The sequence below is a fragment of the Chiloscyllium plagiosum genome, unplaced genomic scaffold, assembly GCF_037043375.1.
Source record: "Chiloscyllium plagiosum isolate Xiang-an unplaced genomic scaffold, Cpla_swu_hap1 HiC_scaffold_18, whole genome shotgun sequence".
NCBI classification, from domain to species: domain Eukaryota; kingdom Metazoa; phylum Chordata; class Chondrichthyes; order Orectolobiformes; family Hemiscylliidae; genus Chiloscyllium; species Chiloscyllium plagiosum.
In genome coordinates this window covers 41,780,233-41,801,762 of record NW_028270156.1, presented here as the reverse complement: position 1 = coordinate 41,801,762, position 21,530 = coordinate 41,780,233, and the positions used below count along the sequence as shown (strand labels likewise).

General features: G+C 41.0%; 1 protein-coding gene across 13 annotated transcripts in view; it reads left to right on the top strand.

Moving 5' to 3' along the window:
- stk33 (serine/threonine kinase 33) overlaps window positions 1-21,530 on the top strand; it is a 168,508-nt gene that overhangs the window by 119,382 nt on the left and 27,596 nt on the right. For all 13 annotated transcript variants that reach the window (XM_087996544.1, XM_087996538.1, XM_043705842.2 and 10 more), the window contains 4 exons: window positions 151-226; window positions 9,648-9,760; window positions 10,751-10,836; window positions 21,252-21,488. In XM_087996544.1, coding sequence (XP_087852670.1) covers window positions 151-226; window positions 9,648-9,760; window positions 10,751-10,836; window positions 21,252-21,488 — 512 coding nt within the window. The remainder of the gene's footprint in view (window positions 1-150; window positions 227-9,647; window positions 9,761-10,750; window positions 10,837-21,251; window positions 21,489-21,530) is intronic.

Below are 21,530 nucleotides of genomic sequence, written 5' to 3'. Positions count from 1 at the left end.
CTTGGACAATTTTCACTTCGTCAAACTACTCATTTCAGTCCCTCTGTTATGAATGCCACCCAATTACTGAACATACTTCCTGTATATTACTTTCCAATGTAAATTCTGGATTATCAGCATAACTAATCATTGTACTTTGCCTTTTTTCAGCTCCAGAAGTTCTCAGTGCCCATCAGTATACCCAACAGTGTGACACGTGGAGCATTGGAGTCATTATGTATACATTGTAAGCAACATTTTGAAGGGAATTAAGTGTAAATGCATCCCATAGTGTGCGTAGATATGCATTTTTATATTTCCTGAGTTGCACAGACTCATCAGTAATTAATAGGCTAACTGAAAGATGTTTCAGAAAAATTCTAAATCATTTCAAAATCTGTGTCTATTCAGTGTATTTGAAACTTTTGAGCAAGTTACTGACATGACCTAAAACACCACAATTGGTAATAGCATCGCTTAAAGATATAAAAAAAGTTTATTTTAGAACTATCATGATTTAGAGAGATGGCTAGAAGATAAATTAATATTTCTTGTATTTCTATTCTATCTTTTGTCACAGTCAAATTCCACTTGTTTGTTTTTCCCTTCTATTCCCTGACTTCCATTTCTTTTACAGTGCCCAGTTTTGCCAGTTTTGACTAGCCTGAGTCTGCTATGTTGTTTTAATAGGCATGGCTCTGCTTTTTTTAATAGTAGACAGGCAGGAGGCTGGAAGAACACAGCAGGCCAGGCAGCATCAGAGGTGCAGAAGTCAATGTTTCAGGTGTAATATTGACTTCTGCACCTCCCGATGCTGCCTGGCTTGCTGTGTTCTTCCAGCTTCCTGCCTGTCTACTTTGGATTCCAGCATCTGCAGTTTTTTTGTCTCTAGTCTTCTTTAACAGTCCAGATCTGTTGCCTTATTTTCTTGCAGATTGATTGCCTTGTTCCTTTCTTTTCTTTGAACTGCTATTTGATTATACAGCTGCCAGTGCACCTTGTTTTACAATGATTATTTTTGATTATCATTTGATTTTTTTAAGCCACATTGTCCCATATGAATTCCTACTCTGTATTTACAGAATTTCTCTTCTTCCCTTTTTCTGAACTCTCATTCCCCACTGTGTTGCTCAATTTTCCAACTGTGTCCTTTTTAACCTTCAGACTCTCACCAGACCAAAAGCATTCCAATTTTTTTCCTGCTCCAATCCGTTATTCTTTCAACCTCCTGCATCCCCTAACTCATTTAGTGCTCATCCCTCTAACATTCAGTCTTTTGCCCATTGCTCACTGCGATCCCTCGGAGGAGCAACATAGTTGTGACAAAACTGTGGTTGTGAGGTGGTCCCACCATTTGGAAGGATTGATTTGTAATTTTCAGAGAGATTTTTGCTAAAGTTGAATTATTTTTATTGTGATTAGTTCCAGAATATGTATGTAGGTTTTGCCAGTCTCCTTTGGTTTGACATACTTTGGTATTAATAAAAATGACTTTTTAATTAAAAATATTTTTTAATCCTACCAAAATATAACTAATTCTTTTCAAAACCACAATTAAAATTATGATAGATTAATTTCAATTGAGAAAAATCTTTTATAGTTCAAACATAAAAGCTGCAGTATGTGTATAATTAACACAAACTGTCATTTCTAGTTAAAAATCACACAACACCAGGTTATAGTCCAACAGTATAAGCTCCACAACCACCTGATGAAGGAACAGCACTCCAAAAGCTAGTGCTTCCAAATAAACCTGTTGGACTATAAGCTGGTGATTTTGCTGGTCATTGTGTGATTTTTAATTTTCTACATCCCAGTCCAACACTGGAATCTCCAAATCATGTAATTTCTAGAGTTTCTTTTTCTGTTCCAATACTTTTTGAAGCACAGTCAAGCATCCATGATCTCTGAATGCTTCTTATGGATATGATCAAAATATAGGATCTTGTAGCTCTGAGCAAAAAAAAATATTTACAAGCCCTGGCTTTTGACAAAGGCTAGTGATTTGTGTTAAAAGCCATATATTCATTTCCATTGCCCTTTTTTTGATCAAACATATTATTTTAAATATCAGTTTTTTTGAATACTGAGGGGGTAAAGTGATATGAAATTGTCTGAAAGAAAAAAATTTTGTTTGAATCCATTGGTTTGCTTGTTTTCTTCGCAAATTAGTACATTCGCCTGACTGGTCATTCAGGCTTAGTTATTTTCATAATTTTTTTGTACTTCTCAATGTCATTTTCCAAGCTGTTTTCCTCACTTCTGTTTCTTTACTTACTACCTCTTCAATCCTAACATGCACCTATTCCATTTTGAGCCAGTCAATTATATACAGCACCAGAAGTGTAATGGCTAAGGTCTAGCTGTCAGAGGAAGTGATGTCAAGAAGTGAAAGGACAAATAATTGAAATTGTTAATGAAATTATAGTGAAAGTTGATGAAGGGAATGTGGTGGATGTTCATATGAAGTTTAAGAAAGTGTTGAACAACCTACCATGTAAAAGGTAGTTAACAAATTTGGGAATCATGAATGAAAGGATCAACACTGGGTTGGATTAAAAAACATAATTGACTTAAGGATCAAATAATCAAGTTGATAAATGGCTGGAGATGGTAGAATAGGTTATTCTCCCAACAGTTAGTTCTAAGATCTTTTTGTTTTTAAATACATAAGTAACTTTGATATTGGATTACAAAATTAAATTTCTAAATTTGCCAGTATATCAAACTGAATGCCAAACAATGAGGATGAGACCTGAATGCCAAACAGTGAGGATGATCTGTGACAGGTCACAGACCAGTAGTATGGGTGAATAAATGGTGGATGGAATTTAATGCAGTCAGCTGTGTTGTGATACATAGAATATACAGTACAGATGATCCCTTTGGCTCATTGCTGTTTTGGTAGTACAGATTCATTAAATGTATAATAATCCCCCTTCCCAGCACTTGATCCATTGCCTCGAATATCATGACATTTCAATTTAGAGTCATAGAGTCATAGAGATGTACAGCATGGAAACTGACCGTCCGGTCCAACCCGTCCATGCGACCAGATATCCCAACCCAATCTAGTCACACCCGGCCCATATCCCTCCAAACCCTTCCTATTCATATACCCATCCAAATGCCTCTTAAATGTTACAATTGTACCAGCCTCCACCCATCCTCTGGCAGCTCATTCCATACACGTACCACCATCTGTGTGAAAACGTTGCCCATCTGGTCCAGATCCTGTTGTAATCTGAGGTAACCCTCTTCGCTGTCCACTACACCTCCAATTTTGGTGTCATCTGCAAACTTACTAACTGTACCTCTTATGCTTGCATCCAAATCATTTATGTAAATGACAAAAAGTAGAGGGCCCAGCACTGATCCTTGTGGCACTCCACTAATCACAGGCCTCCAGTCTGAAAAACAACTCTCCACCACCACCCTCTCTCTTTTACCTTTGAGCCAGTTCTTTGAGCCATTTTAACCATGGCTAGGTCTCATTCAAGTATTGTTTTAAAGGTTGTGAGGTTACTGGCCTCAACTTGGCAATAGTGAGGTCTGCAGATGCTGGAAAGTCAACTAGAAAAAACAGCAGTTCAAGCAGCATCTGAGGAACACTGGAGTCAGTTTCAGGTGAAACTTTTCATCAGGGAAGGGGCTGAGAAATAAATAGGGAGGGGTGGATCTGCAGGAAAGGTAGGTGGGATGGCGATAGCTAGATGAAGGTAGAAGGTGATAGTGATTGGTCTGTGGGAAGGGTAGAGTGGATAGATGGGAAGGAAGATGGACCAGTAGAGTTGGGTTAAGGGCGGGGTGGCGAGGGAGTGCTGGACCTGGGATGAGGTGGGTGGGTGGGGAGATTTGAAAGCTGGTGAATTCTGTGTTAAAGCTGTATGGTTGTAAGCTCCCAAGGTGGAAGATGAGGTGGTGTTCCGCCAGTTTGTGTGCATTCCAGACCCCCACCACATTATAGGTGAAAGAAACTTTCCTCAACTCTCTTCTAAACCTCTGGTCTTTCACCTTAAAATTGTGCTGCATTGTTATTGATCCTTCAGGTAAGGGGAGCAGCTGATTTCTAATTATACTGTCATGCCCCTCATAATCTGTATACCTCTTTCAGATGTTCTCCTGACCTCCCCTACTCCCAAACATTCCCTGCTCCAAAGAAAACAGCCTGAACTGCAGCTCTCTTTGTTGCTAAATGCTCCATCCCAAGTAATATCCTGCTGAATCTCCCCTCTGCTCCCTCCAACTACATTCTTCATATAGTGCACTTACCAGAGGTGTACACAGTATCCAGCTGTGGTCTACTGAAAACCTATACAGCTCAACATAACCTTTCTATTCTTATAATGTATGCTTCAACCGATAAAGGGATTTGTGGACAAGCACGCAAAATCTCTTTGTTCCTATTGTCCTACTGTTCATTGCGTATTTCCTTGTCTTGTTACTTCTAAATAGCATCACCTTATATTGATTTGCTGGCATAGTTCTAAACAGTGTGCTGGGTCAGTGGAACCAGAGAAAATACATGTATTTATCTTGAAGACGGCAGGACATATTTAAAGAGCATTTAGCAAAGCAAATAGGGAAGGAAATAGCTTCATAAACAGGTGATAAATATAAAAGGAGCAAAGTTATCCTGAATCTCATAAGCTGTGCTTAGGCCACAACTAAAATATTGGAAAGTAAACATACAGGGCTGTGGGGATCACATTGGGAATTGCTATACAGAGAGCCAGCATAGACTTTATAGGTTGAATTGTGACCTTTTGTGTTCTAAAGGAGTGCATTTCACATAAGATTTACCAATCTACCATCTATGTGTAAACAAAATCAAATTGCTGGAGAAACTCAGCAGACCTGGCAGCATCTGTGGGAAGAAAGCAGAGCTAACATTTCGAGTCCGGTGACACTGTCATCTGTGCTTTTTAAAATTTAGATTTTGTTCTCACTTCATAATTTGATTTTATAATTAGATAACTTGCTTTTACCAGTCTGCTTGCATCATCATAATATGCAGATTATTTGTTTCTTGACCTGTGGCTGTTGAGGAGATGTTAGCCTTCTGTTTTCTTAGCGGACTGCTTTTATTCAGTTTGAACATCTCAGGGCTAGGTAGAGAAACCATAGGGTCTGGTGCTTCTTCAAACTTATCAGCCATACCACAGTTTCCCTCAATGCTTCTCCTACCCACGATTAACCCTCCCTTTCAGATTATTCTGGTACCCAGAATTGGGAACCCTTGCCACATTCAATGCTCCCCCAACTGTTTCTTTCTCTACACACCTTTTCTTTCTTTCTAGTTCTGTGCGTGGAATGTTAAATGGAAGGGGAAGTCAAGGATGATCATGTATTCATGGGATTTCCCAGCATCTTAAGGGAAACATGGGTTGGATTGTGGTTGAACTGTTTTATATAGGTTTATTTTTGGCTTTTGTATTTTGTGCCCCTGTTTATAAAACTCATTGAAAGCTCGGTTTGAGCATGATACATGTTACAACCTTGACTTTGTCAGACAATTGTGCACAACTTGGTTATTCATATTATGCAACCAGCTGTGCCCCTTTGAGTACTTCCTTATCTTGCACGAGTACAAAATTGTAAAATTTTAACCAGGCAGTTCCTACTCTTCTTACTGTATCTCAGACTGCAATCTTAGATTTAAATCTAATAATAGTCAGTATTCACTACAATAATAGCCACTGCATTTTCTGCAGATAGGAGCTCACAACCCTAAATTAGAGATACCATTTTCATCTGCAAGTAATTAATTATCTTAATGACTTTTGATTTTTTTTTGCCCGTTAGCTGAATGTACCTTTTGTTGACAAGTTTAAAACTCTTCTTTCTTTCTTCCCATTGCAGTTGGCCTCTCCCTCCTACTCTTTGCAGATTCTGTCTCCCCACTCTCCGTCCTTTTTTTAGCTTAGCCCATTCCTCTTGCAGCCTCCTCTCCCTCTCATGTACATCTTCCCTCTCTCTTCCTGCACCCCTTTTGCATCCTCCCTCCCTTTCCCCATTTTTGAATCTTCTCCATCTCTACCTGCTCCTTTGCATCCTCGTTCTCATTTCTTTCCTCTTCTTTGAATCCTCCTTGTTGCTTATCCCTCCTGGTATTCTCCTCTTCCCTTTGCCAACCAGCTGAGAGTCTCCTTTCCTTTCTCCCACTCCCTTACAGCCTTGCTCTCTCTCCAATTCTCTTAGTCTCCCACTCAACCCTCTAACCTTGCAGTAGCCCTTCCTTTCCTCCTTTACTCTTTTGCAGTCAGCACCTACAGCCCCCTTGCAATTTCCCTAGTCCTTCTTGCAACTTCAGAAACCCCAGTATCCTCTCTGTTTCTCTTCATTGTAACACCACGGTTTAGCAGAAACACCCCTCCAGCAGAGGAGATACACAGACTGCAACTGGCGGAGCAGTTTCTCTCGAATTGTACTTCTAGGAGTAACTTTTCTCTGGCCACCCCATACTTAAATTTTCCTGTGCCCTGACTTGGGGATCTTGTGGATATTCTTGAACATTGGTGACTCCTGTTGCTGTTTAATGGATCCAGTCTTCATGGGAAGAAACATGACTAAGGGTGGATTACAACACCCAGAATGGATCCTGGCTGTTTATACCACTGGCCACAGAAACTCGGGCCATCCTTCCAGGATAATTGGATCTCAAGTACTGGAATTTTGTGCCATTCACTGTGTGCTCGTTTGTGAGCATTCTATGACCATTGAGAGAAGGTGGTGCTACTCATACCCTGGTGACAGAAACCCTGATGATTATTGCCATATTCACACCTTTCTCCGAGGCAGTAGTGCTGAGAGACAGGTTAGGGAACTGGTGAGCACAATTTTATCAAATTCAGTTTGTTTTGGATGTTCACTGACATATTTCTAATATTAACTGTCATATAACAATCGGGGTGGATGAGAAAACCTTGACTTTTTTTCTCATATTCAACACTTTGGTACTTAAACCTAGTTGCTGTGGTTGTAAGAAGTTAAAAATCACAGCACCAGGTTATAGTCCAACAGGTTTATTTGGAAGCACTAGCTTTCGAAACACTGCTTCTTCATCAGGTGGTTGTGAAGCAAGACACAGAATTTATAGCAAAAGATGACAGTGATACAATGATACATTGAACAAGCCTAGATTGTTAAGTCTTTCATCTTTTAGAATGGGTTTGCTGGTTTCAGTTCTTTAATATGTAAATCACAGAACTTCTTTTAAGTCACATTCTCATGATAAGTTTACAACAAAAGGTGACATCTCAGCTCAGACAGTGCCTTAAAGGTGTGAAGTGAGAATCTGTCTGTGTCCCAATCTTGAGTCAAACTGGTTCTATTTCCAAAGTGGAATTTATAAATATTATATGGATTGTCTGCCTGTTTGCAGGTTCTGCATTTTTTGAGCAAAATAGAAGGTATCTGCAAATATAATTCTGCAAGTACAAATTCACCCCATAATCTTGTGTGTGCACGTACAACACAGAGAGACAGAGTGAGTGTGTGCATGTGAGTGTGTGAGTGCACGTGAGAGAGTGTGTGTTTGCATCTGTGCAAGCTTAGTAAAGTGTGAGTGTGATGGGGCATAAGTCTGTGAGAGGGTGCGTGCGTGGGTTTGAGTGTGGGAGGGGAATGTGTGTGCATATGAGAGAAGGTCTGCGTGAGTGTGTGAGTATGTAAGAGTATGTGTGTTCGCTCGCTTGCGAGACTATAGTGCAGTGGGGTCACCTGCAGTGTGACATGAACCCAAGATCCCAGTTGAGGCCATCCTCACGGGTATCAAACTTGGTTATCAGCCTCTGCTAGGCCACTTTGTATTGTTGCCTGGCCCGAAGTCTGCCTTGGAGGATGGTCACCCAAAAATCCAAGGCCAAATGTCCCAGACCGGTGAAGTGTTCCCGACTGGGAGGGAGCACCCCCGCCTGGTGATTGTTGGGCAGTGCCCATTCATAGCGTCTGCTACATCTCATCAATGTACCATGCCTCAGGGCATCCTTGCCTGCAGTGTGTTAGATAGACAACGTTGGCCGAGTCACATGAGACCTGTTGTGTACACGCTAGGTGGTGTTCCTAGGTGTAATGGTGGTATCCGTGTCGATACTCTGACACGTCTTACAGTGGTTGCATGATAGGGTCGTACGGTGTTGTGGTCGATGTTGTCCTAAAGGCTGCGTAGTTTGCTGTGAGCAATGACCTGTTTAAGGTTTGGTGGTTGTTTAAAAGCGAGAAGATCTTGACCTTCCTTACACCTCCACTTCTCGCCTTGGTTTGTTCAATGTATCAATGTATCACTAATCTTTTGCAATAAATTCTGTGTTTTATGGTCCTGCTTCACAACCACCTGATGAAGAAGCAGCGCTCCAAAAGCTAGTGCTTCCAAATAAAAGTGATGGACTGTGAGAAACTAAGCTCACTCACTTCAATAATTTCGGTCTGAGACAAGATCTGAATCAATAGTGTCATTTATTTCGCTCTTGCAAGAAGGGTTTGGTGTCTACTATATACAAAGGCAGTCACACACACACACTGAATTCAACTAGTACACAATTTATGTAATTTGTTTCCCTTCTCTCCTCCCATTGCTCCTCACCTGTTTACATCTCCCACTTCTCTAAGACCGGTGCCCATTACTCTTGTTTATCTCTTGCCTTATCCGGCCCTGTCTGTGACAAAATGCTTATTTCTGGCCTCACAAGGCCGTTTGACCACCTCCCTCTGTGGTCCATTGTTAGGTATATCCTCCTTCACTACCATCCATTTCCCTTACTTATGACCTCATGACTTCTTGATTGTGGTTTGTTCCTGTTTTTGCAGAAGCGGGAAATAGATGCTTATAACTACTGTTTGTACAGGCATATCTAGCTTAACCCCCCTCCCCTCACAGCGCCTTATCTATTTGTCTGTAACATCTACCATTGTTTGCAGGCACATTTCATTCTTGCATGCACATTTTAGCTAATACAAAAACAATTGTGTATTTCCTTCACATAGTTTTCATTCTTGTTGACTCAGCTCTTGGCTGAAACAATTATATACTGGTGTGAGTTCATTTACCCTGCATAAGTAATTATGATTGCAGAAGTAACACTACTTTACCTATATCCCACATGGACTATAACTTGATGTTGTGATTTTTAACTTTGTCCACCTCAGTCCAACATCGGACCCTCTAAATCGGTTGTAAGAAGTCATTTGATCAGAAAATACTCAGAATAGGCCTTAATATTTTATTCCATCCAAATTTATTGCTAGCCTAGTTAATGCTATTACATTATATTTGTTAGCTTTATGGTTGGCTAGTAGTAGAAATTAATATTTTTGAAAGGCGAAATAGATATTGTAATTCTAGGTAATTCCATGTGTAACATCATTATTCACTTGAGCTGAGGGAGTGCATTAAACTGTTTGTACGATAACTGTTCGACTTCATTTAAAAAAGGTTAGATGGCAAACTGAGGACAAAGCAATTGAAAAGGTTGTGACATTTCAGACAAAGATTCTTCATTTGTAATCTGTTGCAATCAGCAGCTTTGTTGCCTATGATTAAGTGTAACTGTTAGGCCCAAGAGCTAAATTTCTTATGCTATAATTCTGAATGGCATACTATTGAGGGGGTTTAGAAGTACTGTTAATTACAAATAAAGTTAAAATATCACCCACCTGTTTTCATACAGGCTTTCAGGAGATCCACCATTTGTGGCCAACTCAGAAGAGAAGCTTACTGAGTTGGTAAACAAAGGAGAACTACACTTTGATGATTCAATTTTACAGCAAATCAGTGATGGTGGTAAGTGGAAAATTACAATTTTTAATCATCCTGATTTAGATTTGGATCAAAGTTTGCTGTTAAGTATAAATATGCCGCTGCAGGGGAGGTGATGGCCTAGTGTTATTATCACTAGACTATTAAGCCAGAGACTGAGGTCATGTTCTGGTGACCCAGGTTCAAATCCCATCATGGTAGATGATGGTGGCATTTGAAATCAGTTTTAAAAATGTAGAATGAAGAGTCTACTGTGAGACCATTGCTGGTTGTTTGAAAAGCCGACCTGGTTCAATAATGTCCTTTTTAAGGAAACGAAATTTGACTTTCAATCTTACAGCAATGTGGCTGACTCTGGACAATTAGGGATGGGCAATAAATACTGGCCTGGTCAGGGATGCCCACATCCTATGAATGAATAAAAAAAAGGATCATGGACACTGGATGCTATTATTTGGAAAGAAAAAGTTAAGGGATGAAATTTTCAGTTTGCCACCACTTAACCAAATCAAGGAAATTTGCAGTACTATATATTTTGAAATTTATAATAGAAACTGTAGTATTTTAAGGTTTTGTCTTGTCTTTTAGAATCAGTTCAATTGTTGTTTTATTATGCATGTTTGGTTTCATAAACTAATTAGAATTCAAAAAGCAGAGGTGGTTATGCCTATGACTGAACTAGACTCGCAATTTGTTTAGAATTATGTGATTATGACTCCCTCAAAAGCAAGTAACTTTGGTGACATTACAAATTTGTAACAACAATAGTAGTAAAGATCAAAGGTGTGCAAGCGTTCTTTTTTTAAAGAAAAGTATTCTGATTAAAACCCAATTTGAAAACCAACAGTTTTGTTCAGGTTAAAAAAAAAATGTGACGTGTAATCTTGTTACTATTCTTAAGACTTTTGCTCCCCTACACTCCGCTTTTGTGTATGTTTTTTAAATAGCACTGCTATGCTCCAGAGTTAATAAAAACATTATTTATTGAGTTTTTCTTCTCTCTGCTCTTTGCAGCAAAAGATGTGCTGTCTCGTCTTTTAAAAGTGGATCCTGCCCATAGAATCACAGCCAATGAGCTTCTTGACAACCCATGGGTCACGGTAAATCTGTAACTAATGTAGTTTGAGAAACTGTACGTAATTAAATATGGACAACAGACAAAAAGGCTACTCCTTCTAACTCTCAAACATTTTCTTCACAAGAGTATTCAAGTACTTGTGTATTCAAAGTATTTAATTTTGCAGAATAAAACCAGAATACAGCTACCTTTTAGCAGGACATTCACTGCTGCAATTTTTTACTCCCAGAGAAAGAGCAGACCAAGAAGACTGGGATCATCTTGGTGTCCAGTGATGATCCTGTAAAGGTTACTAATGACTGGTAGTAATATTCCAAAGACCTGTTTGTGAATATTCAGTTCAGTTTTGACCTTTACTTAAAGAAGGATGTCAGTGCATCTGATGAGGTTCAGAGAAGGTTTGCTAGATTGATACTTGGAATAAGTCGCTTGCCTTATGAAGTAGGTTAGATAGACTAGGCTTGATTCCACTGATGTTTAGAAGAGTGAGGGATTACTTCAGAAGTGTATAAGATCCTCATGCTCTTGAGGAGGTGGATGTGAAAATTATGTTTCCTTTTATGGATGAGTCTAGCACTGTTTTAAAATTATGGGTAACTCTTAAGATAGAAATTATTTTTCTACCTCTCTATCAGAGGGCTATCTAACTTTAAAACTTTCTACTTCAGAAGGTCAAGAACATTGAATATTTACAAGATAGATCTAGATAGATTCTTTTTAGGCAGGATATTTGGATAGATGGGATTGTGGAATTTGAATCACAAATCAGCCATGATTATATCGAAAGGTGGAGCAGGCTCAAGGGGCCGAATGGTCTACAGCTGCTCCTATTTGATACGTTTGTATCACAGTAAAGTTAGCTGATGGAAGCAGACTCTGGAAAATAGGTTAGGTGCTCAAATTTTGACTCCTAAGATAAACATAGACCTGTGTGAGGACAAACTTGCAGACTTAAAATGTTTCTTAAACTTTGTTTCTGCAGTGAAAATGTATGGAGATAAGACATCGGAGCAGAAGTTGGACCATTCAGCCCATTGAGTCTGCTCTGCTATTCAGTCATGACTGGTGTTTCTCAACCCCATTCTCTCGCTTTCTCCCTGTAATCCTTGATTCCCTTGATACTGAAGAACCTATCTATCCCAGTCTTAAATATACTCAATGACCTGGCCTCCACAGCCTTCTGTGGCAATGAATTCCATAGATTCACCAGTCTGGCTGAAGAAGTTTCTCCCTATCTCAGCTCTAAAAGGTCTTCCCTTTACTCTACTCTAAGGCTGTGCCCTTGGGTCCTAGTCTCTCATACCAATGAAACATCTTCCCAACATCCACTCTGTCCAGACAATTCGGTATTCTGAATGTTTCAAGTGGAGCCAACCTCACCTTTCTCAACTCCATGGAGTATAGGCCTAGAGTTCTCAAATGTTCCTCATATGATAAGCTTTTCATTCCTAGGACTATTCTCATAAACCTCCTCTGAAAACGCTCCAAAGCCAGTACATCCTCTCTGAGATATGGCACCCAAAACTGCACACAATACTCCAAATGTGGTCTGATCAAAGCCTTATAGAGCTTCAGAAGCACATCCCTGTTTTTATATTCAAGTCCTCTCAAAATAAATGCCATCATTACCTTTGCCTTCCTAACTACTGACTCAACCTGCAAGTTTATCTTGAGACAATCCTGGACTAGAACTCCCAAGTCAGACTTCTGAATTTTCTCCCCATTTAGAAAATAGTCTATGCCTGGACCTCTCCATCTCCATTAACGACGACTGACTTGACACCGACATTTTTCACAAACCCACCGATTCCCACAGCTACCTGGATTACACCTCTTCCCACCCTACCTCCTGCAAAAAATGCCATCCCGTATTCCCAATTCCTCCGCCTCCGCCGTTTCTGCTCCCAGGAGGACCAGTTCCACCACAGAACACACCAAATGGCCTCCTTCTTTAGAGACCGCAATTTCCCTTCCCACGTGGTTAAAGATGCCGTCCAACGCATCTCGTTCACATCCCGCACCTCCGCCCTCAGACCCCACCTCTCCAACCGTAACAAGGACCGAACGCCCCTGATGCTCACCTTCCACCCTACCAACCTTCGCATAAACCAAATCATCCGCCGACATTTCCGCCATCTCTAAACAGACCCCACCACCAGAGATATATTTCCCTCCCCAGCCCTTTCCGCCTTCCGCAAAGACCGTTCACTCCGTGACTATCTGGTCAGGTCCACGCCCCCCAACAATCCACCCTCCCATCCTGGCACCTTCCCCTGCCACCGCAGGAATTGCAAAACCTGTGCCCACACCTCCTCCCTCACCTCCGTCCAAGGTCCGAAAGGAGCCGTCTACATCCATCAAAGTTTTCCCTGCACATCCACCAATATCATTTATTGTATCCGTTGCTCCCGATGCGGTCTCCTCTACATTGGGGAGACTGGACGCCTCCAACAGAGTGTTTTAGGGAACATCTCTGGGACACCCTCACCAATCAACCACACCGCCCTGTGGCCCAACATTTCAACTCCCCCTCCCACTCTGCCGAGGACATGGAAGTCCTGTGCCTCCTTCACTGCTGCTCCCTCACCACCCGACGCCTGGAGGAAGAACGCCTCATCTTCCACCTCGGAACACTTCAACCCCAGGGCATCAATGTGGACTTCAATAGTTTCCTCATTTCCCCTTCTCCCACCTCACCCCAGTTCCAAACTTCCAGCTCAGCACTGTCCCCATGACTTGTCCTACCTGCCTATCTTCTTTTCCACTTATCCACTCCAGCATCCCCCTGACCTATCACCTTCATCCCCTCCCCCACTCACCTATTGTACTCTATGCTACTTTCTCCCCACCCCCACCCTCCTCATTTATCTCTCCATCCTTCAGGTTCTCTGCCTGCATTCCTGATGAAGGGCTTTTGCCCAAAACGTCGATTTTCCTGCTCCTCGGATGCTGCCTGACCTGCTGTGCTTTTCCAGCACCACCTTAATCTAAACTCTGGTTTCCAGCATCTGCAGTCATTGTTTTTACCATTCTTCTATTCTTCAAACTAAAGTACATGGCCTCACACTTTGCCACATTGTACTCCATCTGCCACTTCTTTGCCCACTCTCCTAACCTGTCCAAATCCTTCTGCAAACTCCCAGCCTCCTCAATGCTATCTGTCTTTGTATCATCTGCAAACTTAGCCAGAATACTCTCAGTTCCTTCATCTAGATTGTTCATGTATAAAGTGAAAAGTTGTGGTCCCAACACTAAACCTTTTGGAACACTACTTGTCACCAGCTGCCACCGTGAGAAGGATCCTTTTATCCCCACTCTCTGCTTTGTGCCAGACAGCCAATGCTTCTATCCATGCTAGCACTTTCTCTCAAGCACCATGGGCCCTTATTTTACTCAGTGGTCTCCTGAACGCCATCTTGTCAAAGGCCTTCTTGAAGTCCATTGGCTCTCCTGGGTCTAAACTGTTTGTTACTTCCTCAAAGAATTCTAGCAGATCCTAGCAGAATTCTAGACCTCCCCTTGTTGAAACCATGCTAACTTTGTTCTATTTTACCATACACTTCCAAGTATTCAGAATCTCATCCTTCACAATGGATTCCAGGATCTCACCCATGACTGAGGTTAGGCTAATCAGTCTATAATTTTCCCTTTTTTGCCTTACTCTCTTTTTAAACAGGTGTGTCATGTTAGTAATTTTCCAGTCCTCTAGGATCCTTCCTGATTCTAGCGAGTCCTGAAAGATCACTACTAAGACCTTCACTATCTCTTCAGCTTTCTCCCTTAGAACTCTGGGGTGTAGTCCATCTGGTCCAGGTGATTTATCCACCATCAGGCCATTCAGTTTTTATAGCACCTGCTCCTTGGTGACGGCTCCCATACTTGGCTCTGCCCCCTCACTCTCTTGATTTTTTGGGATATTACTTCCACCGTGAAAACTGATGCAAAGTGATTATTCAGTTTTTAGCCATTTCCTTGTTCTCCACTGCTATGTTTATAATGTCATTTTTCACTGGTCCAATGTCCACTTTTGCCTCTCTTTTTCTCTTTAGATGCCAAATAAACTCTTACAATCTTCCTTTATATTACTGGCTAGCTTACTCTCATATTTAATCTTGTCCCTCCTTATTTTTTTTGTTGCCCCCTGTTGATCTTTGCAAGCTTGTAAATCCTCTGGTTTCCCATTGCCTTTCACCAAATTATATGCTTTCTCTTTTGCTTTTATACTATCCCTCTCTTCCCTATTCAGCCATGGTTACCTTATCCTCCCTGTACCGTGCGTATTTTTCCTCTGGATGAATCTCTGCAGTGTCTCCTGTATTACTCCCAGAAACTCTTGCCGTTGCTGTTCCACTGTCTTTCCTGCTAGGCTGCTTTCCCAGTAAATTCTGCCCAGCTCCTCCCCCAAGCCTCTGCTGCCTTTGTTCAGCTATAATACCGTTACCTCTGATTTGATCTTCTCCTTCTCAAATCGATAAGTAAATTCAATCATATTACGCTCCCTTATCAAGTCTGCCTCATTGCAGAACACTAAATCCAGTATTGCCTGTTCCCTAGTGGGCTCCACCACAAGGTGCTCCAAAATGCCATCTTGTATGCATTCTACAAATTCCTATCCTTGCAATCCACTACCAACATAGAACATAGAACTTTACAGCGCAGTACAGGCCCTTTGGTCCTCGATGTTGCGCCGAACTGTGAAATTAATTTGATGCCCATTCCACCGTTCCATTATCCACATGTACATCCAATGCCCATTTAAATGCCCTTAACGTCGGCGAGTCTGCTACTGTTACAGGCAGGCCGTTTAATGCCCCTACTACTCTGAGTAAAGAAACTTACCCCGAATATCTGTCCTAAATCTATCACCTCTCAATTTAAAGCTATGCTTCCTTGTGTTAGCCTTCACAATCCAGGGAAAAGGGCTCTCATTGTCCACCCTATCTAACACTCTGATTATCTTATACGTCTCGATTAAGTCACCTCTCAACCTTTTGCTCTCCAACAAAAACAGCCTCAGTTCCCTCAGCCTTCCTTCCATAGCAGGCAACATCCTAGTGAATCTCCTCTGAACCCTTTCCAAACCTTCCACACCCCTCCTGTAATGCAGTGACTAGGACTGCACGCAGTACTCCAGGTGAGGCCTTACCAGTGTCTTGTACAGCTGAAGCATGACCTCGTGGCTCCGAAACTCAATCCCCCTACTAACGCCAACACACCATATGCCTTCTTAATAATCCTATTAACCTGGGTAGCAACTTTCAGGGATTTATTTACCTGGACACCGAGATCGCTCTGTTCATCTACACTGCCAAGAATTTTACCATTAGCCCAGTAGTTGGCATTCCTGTTGCTTCTTCTGAAGTGAATGACCTCATACTTTGCCGCATAAAACTCCATTTGCCACTTCTCAGCCCAGCTCTGCATCTTATCTATGTCTCTCTGTAACCCACAACATCCCTCGACACTATCCACAATTCTGCCAACTGTTGGTGTATCTTGCAACTCTGCAAATTTACTAACCAATCCTTCTGCATCCACTTCTAGATTATTTATAAAAATGACAAACAGCAGTGGCCCCAAAACCGATCCATGCGGCACACCACTGGTAACTGACTTCCAGGATGAACATTTATCATCAACCACCATCCTCTGACTTTTTTCAGCCAATTTCTGATCCAAACTGCTAAATCACCTTCAATCCTGAAACTCCTTATTTTCTGCAATAGTCTACTGTGTGGAACCTTGTCAAACGCCTTACAGAAGTCTATATACAGCACATCAACCGCCTTACCTTCATCCACCTGTTTTGTCACCTTCTCGAAGAACTCAATAAGGTTAGTGAGGCACGACCCACCCTTCACAAAACTGTGTTGACTATCCCTAATCAAATTATTCCTTTCAAGATGATTATAAATCCTATTTCTCATAACCTTTTCTAACACAATAGCCACAACTGAAGTAAGGCTTACTGGCCTATAGTTACCAGGGTTGACAAGACTCCCTTCTTAAACAAGGGAACAACATTTGCTATCCTGCAGTCTTTTGGCACTACTCCTGTTGACAATGATGACATAAAGATCGAAACCAAAGGTTTTGCAATCTCCTCCCTGGCTTCCCAGAGAATCAGAGGATAAATCCCATCTGGCCCTGGAGTCTTTTTCAATTTTCAGATCTTCCAAAATTGCGAAAACCTCCTCTTTGTCAGTCTCAATTCCATCTAATCTTGTAGCCTGCATCTCCATATTCTCGCTAACATTGCCCTTTTCCAGTGTGAATACTGACAAAAAGTATTCATTAAGCACTTCCCTTATGTCCTCAGATTCCACACACAACTTTCTACTATTATCTTTGATTGGCTCTAATCTTACTCTAGTCATTCTTTTATTCCTCATATACCTGTTAGAAGGCCTTAGGGTTTTCCTTGATTCTATCCGCCAACAACTTCTCATGTCCTCTCCTGACTCTTAGCCCTCTCTTTCGATCTTTTCTGGCTAACATAACTCTCAAGCACCCTAACTGAGCCTTCACGCCTCATCCTCACATAAGCCTTCCTCTTCCTCTTGACAAGAGCTTCAACTTCTTTAGTAAACCATGGCTCCCTCTCTTGACTATTACCACCCTGCCCGCTAGGTATATACTTACTATACTTACCAAGGACTGGCAGTAGCTGTTCCTTGAATAGCTCCACATTTCAAGAGTGTCCATTCATTGCAGTTTCCTTCCTGATCTTCCCAGCCCACCTGCATATTGAAATCCCCCGTGATCCCTGTAACTTTGTCTTTTCTACAAATCTTTTCTATCTCTTGGTGTATTTTGCACCCCAGCTCCTGACTACTGTTTGGAGCCATTTTGTGGTTCCTCAATTCTACCCACACATATTCTACACCATCTGACCCTACTTCCAGATGGTGGAAGAGCTCATCTGATTAAGAGCAAATTGTAGTCTATGTATTTATTGAAGTATATCTATTTAATATTAGCAGTTGTAGGTAATCTTTACAATGCATTCACTATTTTTAATACACGTAATGGGTATTCAAGATATTCTTTGAATTTCCTCTTTCACAGCGAAGAAGGTTACCTCAGATTACCATGGAATCTTGATCAGATGGGCCAATGGGCTGAGAAGTGGCAGATGGAGTTTAATTTAGATAAATGCGAGGTGCTGCATTTTGGGAAAGCAAATTTTTGCAGGACTTGTATACTTAATACTAAGGTCCTAGGATGTGTTGTGAACAAAGAGACCTTGGAGTGCAGGTTCATAGCTCCTTGAAAGTAGAGTTGCAGGTAGATAGGATAGTGAAGAAGGCGTTTGGTATGCTTTCCTTTATTGGTCAGAATATTGAGTACAAGAATTGGTAGGTCATATTGCGTCTGTACAGGATGTTGGTTCAGCCACTTTTGGAATATTGCAAGCATTTCTTGTCTCCTTCCTAGCAGAAGGGTACTGTGAAACTTGAAAGGATTCAGAAAAGATTTACAAGGATTTTGCCAGGGTTGGAGGATTTGAGCGATAGGGAGAGGCTGAATAAGCTGGGGCTTTTTCCCTGGAGCATCAGAGGCTGAGGGGTGACCTCATAGAGGTTTATAAAATCATGAGGGGCATGGATAGGTAAATAAGCAAAGTCTTTTCCCTGGGCTGGGGAGTCCAAAACTAGAGGGCATAGGTTTAGGGTGAGAGGGGAAAGATATAAAAGAGACCTAAGGGGCAACTTGTTTATGCAGAGGGTGGCGCGTGTATGGAATGATCTGCCAGAAGAAGTGGTGGAGGCTGGTACAATTGCAACATTTAAAAGGCATCTGGATGGGTATATGAATAGGAAAGGTTTAGAGGGATATGGGCCAAGTGCTGGCAAATGGGACTAGATTAGGTTGGGATCTGGTCGGCATGGACGAGTTGGACCGAAGAGTCTGTTTCTATGCTGTGTATCTCTATGACTCTAAGTTAAGCACATATTAAAAAAAAATTCCACCTCATTAGGAACATAAGAACATGAATACGTCAGTTGGTTAGTCATATCTACATCACTCAAATGTTTAATGGTAGGAACTCTCCATTTCAATTTTTTGCCCTTTCTTTATATCCCAAAACACAAACTTCCTAAATAAGTATTTTACGTGTTTTTAAACTTATCATTTGATTCTGCAGCTATGGCAATCTTAAATTGTTTTAAAAAGATCACTTTTTTCCAATTTCTGTATTTTTAAAGTAGAAGTGTCATAGAGTCATACAACTCAGAAGCAGACCCTTTGGTCCAACCAGTCTATGCCAATCATAATCCCAAACTAAACTTGTCCTATCTGTCTGCGCCTGGTGCATATCTCTCTAAATCTTTCCTTTTTATGTATTCATTCAAATGTCTTTTAAACATTGTAATTATGCCCGCATCCACCACTTCCTCTGGAAGTTCATTCCACACACAAACCACCCTCTATGTAAAACAATTTACCCCTCTTGTCTTTTTGAAATCTCTCCCCTCTCACTTTAAAAATGTGCCCCCTAGTCTTGAAATCCCCCATCCTAGAGAAAAGACAACTACCATTAATTCTATCTATATCCCCCATTATTTTATAAACTCCTATAAGGTTACTTGTAATATGTTATTTTCTTAAAAACGTACAATGTCAGACTTCGCATTTCTAAGACTTCCATGAAACTGTACCTTTGACTATTCTACTACATACTTATTTTGTACACTTCTGTCTTCTTCTGGTTTCTCACTAATCACGGTAACTGTTACAGTTCACCATAACTAGGAACTCTTCTCTTTCTCCTCGTTGGGTGCTTCCAACTGTTATATATGGCATTGGTTTTTTGGGCTCAATGAATATTGTTTAACTGCTTTATAAAATGAAAATAACCGATTTTTAGATTAGATTAGATTACTTACAGTGTGGAAACAGGCCCTTCGGTCCAACAAGTCCACACCGACCCGCCGAAGCATAACCCACCCAGACCCATTCTCCTACATTTACCCCTTCACCTAACACTACGGGCAATTTAACATGGCCAATTCACCTAACCTGCACATTTTTTGGAATGTGGGAGGAAACCGGAGCACCCGGAGGAAACCCACGCAGACACGGGGAGAATGTGCAAACTCCACACAGAGAGTCGCCTGAGGCGGGAATTGAACCCAGCTCTCTGGCGCTGTGAGGCAGCAGTGCTAACCACTGTGCCACCGTGCCGCCCAATTGCACAATGAGAAGATAGTTAATATCAGTTGAAGCAAGACAGTTTTGCAGCCCATTGGTTAGTACTAATCGAAATTTTGAAGAAATATTTAGGGTCACAAGATACCTTAGTAGTTATAGAATTAGTGGTGCTGGAAGAGCACAGCAATTCAGGCAGCATCCGAGGACAGGCCTGTCCTCGGATGCTGCCTGAATTGCTGTGCTCTTCCAGCACCACTAATCCAGAATCTGGTTTCCAGCATCTGCAGTCATTGTTTTTACCTTAGTAGTTATAGTACTGGACGAGCAATGCAGTGGCTGACTGTCCTAAATTCACTATGGCAAATTATAAAATTCAAATTAATATTTCTAAAATGTGGCCTCATACATAACAATTGTTTTAGCCCTCATGGCAGTTGCGAATAAATTGGTAATAAATCCTGCCTTCTAAGTGTTGCTACAATCCCAAGAACAAATTTGGTTTTTAAAAAAAAGATAATCTAGTTCCAATGTTTGGACAGTTTTGCCGTGTACACTAAGAATATCTTTTCCTTGAAGGCTGGCCTCACCAGAAAAAAAAATTGACTTCAAATACTCTTGGTAACAAACACCCCATGCACTTGGAAAATAGTTTGGCAATAGGCACACATTTAGGGCGTACTGACTGTAGAAGGTGGTGTGATGCATTGATGTTTCCAAGTTTAATTTTTTTAAAAATTAAATTACTTTTTCCCTGTCATCATGTATTTATTTCAAATTATTATAATTCAATGTTACAAATATCAGTGAAGCCTTTCCTAATTTGAGATAGCTATGTTCTGTCTCTGCTGATAAAAATTTTTTTCAGTTTACCAGTGCAGGTACTTTTTGGCACTGTCACTAAACATATTGTGAAATATCCAGAGCACAAATATTTACCTGCAATAAAAACACACACTTACATTGCACAATGCAATGAGGATATGGCCTTTTTATTGATGAAAGAGCTACTAAGAGCTATTCCAAGAAACCTTTGTTATTCAACCTAAAAATGAAAAGAAAATGACAACTAGTCCACTGCGTTCTTGGGCAACAAAAAAAAGGAGAGATGTTTTGTGTTACATTTTACAGGTTTGCCATGTTATGTGTAGATCTCAAACCTTAACTAAGAATACTGAATTTCCAAATCTACAAAGCCTATTCATACAGATCTTCAGCTATAAAGTATGTGTGTTTCAGTTTTCTATGTTGCTCAAATCTCTGAATATAGTTCTTGAACTTTAGGGTGATACTACAGCCATACAAAGACCACCAAACGTGCTTGAAATGATGAAACAGTGGAGAGAGGACCTGGATGGAGATGAAGAAGAATCAAGCTCAAGTTCTGTACCGAGCAGTATTTTTCATGACATGGAAACTAGCCAGGACGGTGGGGAGAGTTCTACCAGCAGCAATGGTACATCAAATAGTTCCAGAGAAATTGACGGGGGTAGTAAGCAGCCCCGCTCTCCATCTACACAGGTAAATTGTCATTAGAAATAATACCAAAAATTGAATTTCTAA